Source organism: Poromitra crassiceps (assembly GCF_964638095.1).
Source record: "Poromitra crassiceps genome assembly, chromosome: 27".
NCBI lineage: Eukaryota > Metazoa > Chordata > Actinopteri > Beryciformes > Melamphaidae > Poromitra > Poromitra crassiceps.
Window position 1 is genome coordinate 10,737,129 of NC_139650.1, and position 10,796 is coordinate 10,747,924.

General features: G+C 51.1%; 1 protein-coding gene across 1 annotated transcript in view; it reads right to left on the bottom strand.

Moving 5' to 3' along the window:
• The window catches only part of LOC310799213 (plexin-A2-like), a gene marked incomplete at both ends in the record, with an annotated part of 140,279 nt that extends 130,130 nt beyond the window's left edge, over positions 1-10,149 (bottom strand). The window contains 2 exons of the mRNA XM_083661780.1: positions 8,625-9,416; positions 9,730-10,149. Coding sequence (XP_083517906.1) covers positions 8,625-9,416; positions 9,730-10,149 — 1,212 coding nt within the window. The remainder of the gene's footprint in view (positions 1-8,624; positions 9,417-9,729) is intronic.
• Positions 10,150-10,796: the final 647 nt, after the last annotated feature.

The window sequence follows — 10,796 nt, forward strand, 5'->3', positions numbered from 1 at the left end:
CCACAGCAGAGAGAGGATGACAGACAGAGGAGGGAGCAGACTAATCACTCATGGCAAACACAAACAGGAGAAAAGCAGTGTGTTTTGCGGCGGTTTCTGTGATTTTTAGATTGCTTGATCTGACATCACACAAACACGCAGCACAAGAGATGTCAGGTTTTTTGATGAAGCATCAAAGAGAGCAGCATGCTTAGAGTTCCTGTTACATCTACTATAGCCCACCTCAAACCGCTAATTACCCGTCGGTATATAAATCTCCTGCACTTATAGGTCTTGCGTTTTCCTTTACGCTAAGTGGTACGCCTGAACATTAGCTTTACTGTTAGTGAAGCTTTTTAAAGAAACAAGCGTAAACCTGTAAACACATGGCACAGGGTAGCCCCATAACGTGACGCCGCTTTATACTGTACTTACCGTACAGTAAAGCGGCACCACACAGCGTTAGAATCCTCAATAGGTGGACAAGGCTGTTCAAAAAGCTCTCCTACCCGTATCCCACCTCCAATTGCAGATCCAAAGATATGATCGTCCGCCTAGTGAAGCCAGTAATTTAGCCGGAACACCGGCGCTGTTAAAATGATACTGCTTGCATGAAACAATCGTTTAGAAGCAGTCTTTGCACAGCCTGCGCTGAATTTACAGCAGGGTGTGTTTGATCTTACTAACATGGTGCACCGCTGCACACAGCGAGCAAACAACACATGCAGTCACACAGAGATGGCGGCTGTCGGTGATCAACGCAAATCCAGCGCACCTGGGAAGTAAAACATGTCATGAAATACTCAAACTCCCAAGGTTCCTGTCGGCACTTCTCCTGTCCTCAATACGGCACAGGCTGTGCAAAGACTGCTTCTAAACGGTTGTTTCACACAAGCAGTATCATTTCTTCAGATCTGCAATCAGAGGTGGGATACGGGTAGGAGAGCTTTTTGAACAGCCTTGTCCACCTATTGAGGATTCTAACGCTGTGTGGCGCCGCTTTACTGTACAGTAAGTACAGTATAAAGCGGCGTCACGTTATGGGGCTAGGCACAGGGGTGTGGCCATTCATCTTTATGGCAGCATGCCAGCTCCGACCAACCACATCCCCCTAGCCACTCCCCCTACCCACCTCTCAAACCCAGACTCTCTACCACCTTCCTAGGGATGGGCATTTCTAGCAAGAACACTAGTCGAAAGTATATTATATATATATATATATATATATATATATATATATATATATATATATATATATATATATAATATATATATATATATATATATATATTTATATATAAATATATATATATATATATATTGTAGCGGTTCAGGTAATCCAGGTATTACCTGTAATGTGATGTGCAATAGAAGTGTCTAGATTATTAGCTAGGAACTGATGTGTGGGAGTGTTACCGAGGGGGAACACTAGGTTTGTGGGAACGCTTCCGGTGAGAGAGCATGCGGTGGCAGTCTCCGGTTACCACCTAGAGGGAAGCAGCTAGCTAACTATGGCGTAGCAACCGCCTAGAGTTGTAATATGACTAACTATAAATAAAGAACCCTGTACCCGCAAGAAGCCTCTGCCTCTTCAATACCAGGAACGCTACAATTGGTGTCAGAAGTTAAAACGGTGAATATTGCCTCCAGAATCGGCGAGGTGGTGAACAAGTTCCTGAAGAAAAGTGCGGAACGGAGCCGCCGAAGATGAAGAGGGAGATAGGAGAGGCTGAAGCCGCGGTGTGCGCCGAGATGAGGAATACGGTGGAGGGCGTAAGGGGGATATACAGACGGATGAGAGAGGAATACAGACAGATGAGGAAGAGCCTCGGGCGGGAGGAGAACGACGCCGAACAGGACCCCTCTAACAGACAGGGACCCGGGCGCGGAGCAGCGGCAGCCGAACCGGGCCCCGCTAACGGACAGGGACCCGTGAGCGGAGCAGCGAGAGCCGGGGAAGATCCTGTGCAGCTGGCGCCAGTGAGGAGCGGCGGGCGGGGCCCTATCAAGACGCAGAAGTACGACGGTAAACAGAGTTGGGAGGCGTTTCAGGCCCAATTCGAACTGATAGCGGAGAGTGAGGGCTGGACAAAGCAAGAGAAAGGAACAAAGCTAGCTACGTGCCTGGTGGATGACGCGCGGGCATGCTTGCTACTGCTAAGCCCAGGGGAAAGAGGTGACTATGGAGCACTGGTGGGGGCCCTACAGAGGAGATTCGGCCAGTGTGAGCTGCCGAGTATACAACGCGCCGAACTGTGTAACAGGCACCGGCAGCCTGGTGAGTCACTGCGTGTTTTGGCTAATGACATTGAGACTCTATCAAGGAGGGCATATACGGACATGTTGCCAGAGACGCAGAGTGAACTGGCCAGGGATCAGTTTGTTCGAGCTTTGACCCCGTGTTGGCTGCGCAGGCAGACCCAGCTGGCACGCCCAAGGACGCTGCAGGAGGCGCTGGAGCTGGCATCAGAGAGAGAGATCGTGGGGGCGGTGGCCACGGAGGACGGCACGATGGAGGCCGCCCCCGTGGCGAGAATGGCAGGGGAGGCACGGGAGGAGCCAGCGTGGAAGAGTGCGTTGGTGGAGCAAAGCAGCATGGTGCGGGAGCTATCTGAGTCGGTGCGCCAGTTAAAAGAACAGCTGCTCCGAAGCGCGACCCTGCAGCCCACCCTACGAGACAATACCTGGCCCAGGGGGCCCGGGGCCATGCGCTGCTGGACCTGTGGACGCCCCGGACATCGGGCCAGAGAGTGCCGCGGAGGAGCGTGGAACCAGGGAAACGGCGCGGGGCCCGTCTAAGAGGGGCGAGACGGGCCCCCTACGTCATATTCCCTATGGCCACGTCACCGTTGGAGGGGGCCCAGCGGTACAGACGGGGAGGTGGGGCGTCGCCTTCCCCCGAAGCAGACGACATCGCCGGCGCTGTCAACATGCAGAACGGGCCGCACACGATGAACGGCTGCCATGTTCAGGTCCGCCTGCAAGGGAAGCCCTGTGTCGCCCTGGTGGACACGGGGTGTACGGCAACGCTGGTGAACTACAACATGATGCCAGAGGGAGCGCTTCTGGAGCAGCCAGCGGACCAGCTGCTGAGGACAGTATCCGGTGAGTTGATGCCGATGAGGGGAAGGGGGTCCGTGATGATAACTGTGGGGGGACAGACAGTGAACTTTCCGGTATGGGTAGTAGAGATGGCGGGGCCCTGTATCTTGGGGGAGGACTACTTGACGCTAAACCAATGCACAGTAGACCTAGGGAAGAGCACACTGACGTTTGCAGGGGGGCCGGTAGTCCAGATGGGTCACCCTCCCACCGCTCCAGGGGAGCAACCAAACGTCAATAACATCACTGTATACCGCGTCACAGTTGGGCACGGGCCCCACGCGGAGCCGCAAAAGAGACTGTGTTGGACATGTGGAGAGCCGGGCCACGTGGCGAGGTGGTGCAGAAGCGGTCCCGGGAGACGGACCGGGTATGCGGGACAACGACATGGTCAGCAGGGAGCCTGCTGGGCATGCGGCGAGATTGGACACCTGGCTAGAGAGTGTCAAAAGGCTGTCGGGGACCGGAGGGCAGCGGGAGAAGAGAGACGTGCAGGCGGCGGACAGGTGAGACTCTGCTGGACTTGCCGTTCGCCTGGGCACTTAGCCAGAAACTGCACTGCGCCCCCCACGGTTGCTGTGCGGAAAGCCGAGGTGGAGAGCGAGGCCGGTTGTGTTCCCCCTGCTGTCCTGAACACGCCGTCCCCTGGGGAAGGGGGGCGGGAGGACGACCGAGTGCAGGAGGTGGAGGAAGACGAGGAGGACTGTCCAGATGTGGATCTGGAGGACGACAGAGCGACCATCAAGGATGTCGACGTGAGTGAGTGGAAACGCAGGCAGGCGGAGGACGCGGAGATCGGTCCGGTGCTTGCGTGGGTGGCGGCCGGACGCCGGCCCCCTGTGAAGGAGACTCACATGTTTTCCGGTGCCACGAAAGGACTGTGGAACATGTTTTCCGACCTGCGGCTAGATGAAGACGGGCTGTTGGAGAGAACAGAGCACGGGGTAAAAGGGAGGCAGGCGGTTGTACCCGGTTACCTGCGAGAGTTGGCGCTTAAGGGGGCACACAAGGGCCCTGGTTCCAGTCATTTTGGGCCCGAAGAGACACTCACCCGCATCCGTGGACATTTCTACTGGGGCAAACAAAAGGAGGATGTGCGAAGATACTGCGATGCGTGTGAGGACTGTGGGGCACAGAGGGGGGATGGAAATGGGGTTTAAATGAAAAATTAAGAAGTTGCTGGGAAAGGAAAAGTTAAGGAAAATGTGGGGGCTTGTGTTTAATTGAGATGTGGGGGTTATTGTTGAATGGGCTATTGTGTTGAATTGAAATGAATGTGTGAAAAAAGAAGGAAATAATGAAAACTAGACATTACGGAGTACCTAATGCAAAACTAGACATTATGGTGGGTGCTGAAAAGAAAAGACTGTTTGTTGGTGAATTAGAATTTGATGTGGTGATGGGAAAAATGTTGTGTTGGGTGTGTTTTGGTACAGGGGGATATGTGTGTGGGTTGTGCATGTCGCGTGGGAGCGACATTAAAGTTGGGCGGGGAGAATGTAGCGGTTCAGGTAATCCAGGTATTACCTGTAATGTGATGTGCAATAGAAGTGTCTAGATTATTAGCTAGGAACTGATGTGTGGGAGTGTTACCGAGGGGGAACACTAGGTTTGTGGGAACGCTTCCGGTGAGAGAGCATGCGGTGGCAGTCTCCGGTTACCACCTAGAGGGAAGCAGCTAGCTAACTATGGCGTAGCAACCGCCTAGAGTTGTAATATGACTAACTATAAATAAAGAACCCTGTACCCGCAAGAAGCCTCTGCCTCTTCAATACCAGGAACGCTACAATATATATATATATATATATATATATATATATATATATATATATATATATATTGGTTTTTTTTTGCTGCTGCGGTCTCAGCTGATGCTAAGTATAGTTGAATCGCTTGGTTTGACCAAGTAAAACAATTTCTATAAGTATTTTACACAAGGTCTATGCAAAAATGAATGGCGGATGAAATCCCATGGACAGGGAGAGGGGGTGACTTTGGCACTCTAGACCTACGTTAGCCGTTAGCAACGTCAGCATTAGCATAGCGCCGAGATGGCTCAGGGAACAGTAGACAGAATATCAGCTTTTCATCATGCAGTAACAAGCCTTGAAACCTTTTCCTTGTGGCTGAGTGTTGCTGTTATAGACAGTTTAACACAATTTCTACTACATTTCTAGCGTTTCTAGAGCTACTCTGTATGCTGCACTGCTGCACTGCTGTCTGCTGAGTCTCGAAGCGTTCTGCTCAAGTGCGCAGCTCCTACGGCAACGTCACATGGACAAACGGAGTCACCCTTAAAGAGACAGGCGCGGGTTTTTTTTTTTTTTTTTTTTTTTATAAATAATAATAAAAAAACGATTTTCGACTCTCAATAATAAAAATCCCTACTTCCTAACCCTAGCTACTAAACTCACTAAAGGTCCATGCCTTACTGAGTGAGTGAGTGAGTGAGTGAGTGAGTGAGTGAGTGAATGTCCTGACTTTTCCATCTCATGACCTCGGCAGGGCCTGCCCTGCAGGCCCAGCTCCATGAAAAAGATGAATAGACTTCCCCCCCCTGTCTTGCTAGTAGGTTATTAGACTACTTGTCTATATGAGGGATCAGCCGAGCAGCATTTTGGTAAACAAACCGCGTCACTGGGTGGCAACGGCAATGGAACCCTATGGAGACCAAGTGGCGCGAGGCTTAGTGTCTGACTCTGATTCTAGCCGGCTAACTCTGTTTACATTTTAAAAACTGCAACAGTTCACACAACTTTAACACAACATGCATATCTTATACACCAAACTCTTGAGCTAATTCTGCTCTCACTCAGAAAGTCAAAATATAAGCGATGTGATGTATAGTTTTTGAGATATTAACATTTGTTTGGCACGACTCATACTATTAACTGCCGCGGGGTTCCGCATTTCTGGGTGGCAAGTGACGTCACGCTGATTCGTCTATTGGGCATAAATATTACACATACATATTTGTCATTAAAATATTTTTGAAGCCTTGCATTAGGCTACTTATCAGTGTAATATTGACAGTCTAGGAATGTCAAATATACATTCAGAGAATAAAATCCGATAAAACACATTTTATCTTTCACTGAGTAATTTAATTACCGTACGAACAAAAAATGCAAGATCTAATCACATTGTAACAGGATTGAACCGTTATTTCATTAACAGTCCAATTTCACATATAAAATCCTTGGTTAACTGAGCAGTAAGAATTAATTATTGAATTATTTTTATTATGTAATATCTGTACGTTTACAGAAATCTTTTTGTGAATAACATTACACCATATTTGTTTGATGGCATGATGGAATCAAAGTGGATGTTGGGAACCACATCACTGCTTTCATGACAAGCTTTTAACTTGTTTTCATGAAAGCCACTCGGGCTGAATTATAGCTCAGAGTTGGACTTTTACGAGAAAGCCGTCTTCTCAAGATCAAGAACAGGTCTCAGAGGGTTCAAATACTGCTGACAGTGACAAGAACAGAGGGAGGGAGGGAGGGAGAGAGAGGAGAGAGAGAGAGAGAGAGAGAGAGAGAGAGAGAGAGAGAGAGAGAGAGAGAGAGAGAGAGAGAGAGAGAGAGAGAGAGAGAGAGAGAGAGAGAGAGAGAGAGGGGGGGGGGGGGGAGGGGAGGCAGAGCTGAATGAAATCAAAGCTGCATAAAACTCTTCTGATTAGCATTATAGGATTAATCTCCTCCAGCTCTTCTGCTCTCACAGGGTCCTGAGAAGCTGAATGGTGTGGTCAGCGTGGCTCTCTGGCTGCCTGTCTATCTCAGGGTCCTGAGCAGCTGAATGGTGTGGTCAGCATGGCTCTCTGGCTGCCTGTCTATCTCAGGGTCCTGAGAAGCTGAATGGTGTGGTCAGCATGGCTCTCTGGCTGCCTGCCTATCACAGGGTCCTGAGCAGCTGAATGGTGTGGTCAGCATGGCTCTCTGGCTGCCTGTCTATCTCAGGGTCCTGAGCAGCTGAATGGTGTGGTCAGCATGGCTCTCTGGCTGCCTGTCTATCTCAGGGTCCTGAGCAGCTGAATGGTGTGGTCAGCATGGCTCTCTGGCTGCCTGCCTATCACAGGGTCCTGAGCAGCTGAATGGTGTGGTCAGCGTGGCTCTCTGGCTGCCTGTCTATCTCAGGGTCCTGAGCAGCTGAATGGTGTGGTCAGCATGGCTCTCTGGCTGCCTGTCTATCACAGGGTCCTGAGCAGCTGAATGGTGTGGTCAGCATGGCTCTCTGGCTGCCTGTCTATCTCAGGGTCCTGAGCAGCTGAATGGTGTGGTCAGCATGGCTCTCTGGCTGCCTGTCTATCACAGGGTCCTGAGCAGCTGAATGGTGTGGTCAGCGTGGCTCTCTGGCTGCCTGTCTATCTCAGGGTCCTGAGCAGCTGAATGGTGTGGTCAGCATGGCTCTCTGGCTGCCTGTCTATCTCAGGGTCCTGAGAAGCTGAATGGTGTGGTCAGCATGGCTCTCTGGCTGCCTGCCTATCACAGGGTCCTGAGCAGCTGAATGGTGTGGTCAGCGTGGCTCTCTGGCTGCCTGTCTATCTCAGGGTCCTGAGCAGCTGAATGGTGTGGTCAGCATGGCTCTCTGGCTGCCTGTCTATCACAGGGTCCTGAGCAGCTGAATGGTGTGGTCAGCATGGCTCTCTGGCTGCCTGTCTATCTCAGGGTCCTGAGCAGCTGAATGGTGTGGTCAGCGTGGCTCTCTGGCTGCCTGTCTATCTCAGGGTCCTGAGCAGCTGAATGGTGTGGTCAGCATGGCTCTCTGGCTGCCTGTCTATCTCAGGGTCCTGAGCAGCTGAATGGTGTGGTCAGCATGGCTAGCAGCTATTTAGCCTGGAATTGTGTCTGTAGAAGAATCAAAGAGCCAACCTCCAATACATCTAAATCAATACTGCTCTCCACCCTGTGGATTTCATAGTTTGTCTAAATGTGCATGAGTACCATAGACCATCACCATCTTGGTTATTTGGAGCCAGAAGCAGCTAGGGGTTTCCCAGAGAGCTGCAGAGTCGCCTGCTATTGGACCGTGATCGGCAAGCAGCGCAATCACTGGACAGGTCACCTGTCAATCACGCCCCAAAGCATAATCTGTTTTCTCATCTATTTTACTATAAATGGTACTGTCATTTACGAAATGAACATCATGCTGTATTGAAGAAGACTTGAAACTAGTGATTGAGACCATCAACTCACTAAGTAAGTGTTTACTGGTCGTAAATCAGCGTCATTTTCTCATTGACTTCTATACAATGAGATTATTTTTGCTCCCTGCTGGCCATTAGAAAGAATGCAGGTTTAAGGCATTTCCATATTTTTTTTTACATCTTTCAGTGGCGGAGGTTGCCCCTCGGTGTGTACATGTGTGGCTACATAACATCAGAGGGGCCACCAGTGATGATGATGTGAGTATCTCTCTCTCTCTCTCTCTCTCTCTCTCTCTCTCTCTCTCTCTCTCTCTCTCTCTCTCTCTCTCTCTTCTTCTCTCTCTCTCTCTCTCTCTCTCTCTCTCTCTCTCTCTCTCTACGGCACACCTACCGCCTTGGTGCACTGCACGTCCTTTCCCAGCAGCCAATGTAGCTCCAGGTTCCCCTCTCCCTGGTAGCAGGACTGCAGGCGCTCCTTGATGCGGGCGTTGATGTCTTGGATGGTGAAGACGCACAGGGCGGAGTGATCCGGAGGGTCGTGGTACAGCTTCTGCCCCATGGAGAAGACGGCAAAGAGCACGTCGTCGTGCACGCTGACGTTGAGGGACTTGGCCAGGACGCGGCCGGCCTTGGACAGGTACGCCGCCTGCAGCAGACGGTACTCCTCGCCTCGGTGCACGCAGCCCACGGGAAGCGACACGTAGGAGTGGAACTTCTTGTCGCCCTTGCAGAGGCGGATGATGCGAGACGTGTAGAACAGGTCGGCGGGGGAGCTGCCGGCGGGCATCCCGTTCTCCGGCGTCTCCGGCTGCACGGTCAGGAAGTAGACGAAGCCGCCGCTGGCGAAGCCGTAGATGTAGTAGATGTCAAAGCGCGGCACGAGGGCCAACGTGTCCGAGGGGATTTTGATGAGAGAGGAGACAAAGTCCGTGTGCAGCTCGTAGTCCAGCATGGCCGAGGATTCCGGGTCGCGGGGCAGCTTGCGGCTGGAGATGGTGGGGAAGTAGTCCTGCTTGCCGCCGACGGCCGTGCCGATGTAGAGCGTGGCGTCCTGGCCCTGCGAGGGGACCACCACCCCAAACATGGTCCCCGTCTGGTTGTCGCTGGACAGGTAGTGCTCTTTCTTATGCGTGGGCTCCACCAGGATGAACAGGTCATCCAGCCGCATCAGCTTGCACACGCCCTGGTAGTGGAGATGAAACGGTATGAAAATCTTATATCACGATTATAGTGACCAACATTACCACGGCTATCAGTATTATCGCGGTATTGTTAAAATGTGCTGAAAATGTTCACTGATACACTCACTGAAATCATTTCACTGTTTTATATTGAAAACTGTTGCCAGCTTTGGTTGATGCTGGACAGTATTTACTGTGTTTTTCAAATCAAACACAGTTATAACGGCGATTACAATTTGAAACGGCAATACTAATCGTCAAGAATTTGATCCTGGCTCATCATCAAAGCGGTAATGGTGTGATTGTGATCCCTACCTGGTAGAGGCTGCCGCAGGCCAGCAGGCGGTTGTGGGCGTGGTCGATGAGCAGGAGTTTGTTGACGTTGTCGGTGGAGGCCAGAGGCTCCGAGCAGGGCTGCACGATCAGAGGAGGGTAGCAGGCCTTGTTGTCGTACTCGGGGCCCGTGTCGTGGGACACCAGGAGGGTGAGGTTCGCCGACAGCTTGTAGATCCGGTTGACGGCGCCGACGTACAGCGCCCCGGTGGACTGGTGCACGCTCAGGTGGTTCAGAGACCACTCCCTCCTCTCTGATTGGAAGGTGCTCAGGGACTGTCCCGCCACCGGCGTTTGACGCACGGTGACCAGAGTCAATAGGCACAGTGCCAGCGGCCATGATGGCAGGCGACCTTTCGTGAGGCCGCAGTAAGTCCACCCCTTCTCCAAGCACGTCCCCATCCCCATAGGGCTCCTTGAAAAATGCAGAGCTCAGACACAAAACACTTGGGCTTGGATTTCACCAATGCAGCAGGATTAGTCCTGTAGAAGATGGGCTGAAGTGGTGGTCCGTTCGCTCTTCGGTGATCTTCACATCATTCTGAAAGAAAGGAGAGAGAGTTTTTTAGCTTTCGAGTGAGATGTCTGATTAAAGTGAAAATCTGCTTTTGGGGTATCAGTAGATGCTTCAAATAAAACCTAGAAGTATATATGTGCTTGTTTTTCCTCCATCTCTGCTTAGTCAGACACATGAGACATCAAAGAAACAAGTCACCATTTGTTCCAACTGTCTCCCCCTCTTTTAAGCTGTGTTCACACCGAGATATTTATTTTTCTCTCTGTCGCTCGATTCAACCCTTTGGAATCGCTCTGTCGCTGTGTTTAAATCGCTCGTTAACAGGCCCACGAATTGACGGACATCTGGGGGCTATAACATTACGCAATGTCATGATGTTTGTCCACTACGAGCCACCGTAGTTGTTTACAAGCTAAGCCTATCAGCGTGCTCCTCCTAACGCGAGCTCTATACCGGTAGTACAGACTTCACTTCATGTCAGCTGTCAGCCTGTCAATCAGCTGTCAATGCGGTTTGTTGCCACACAATAAAC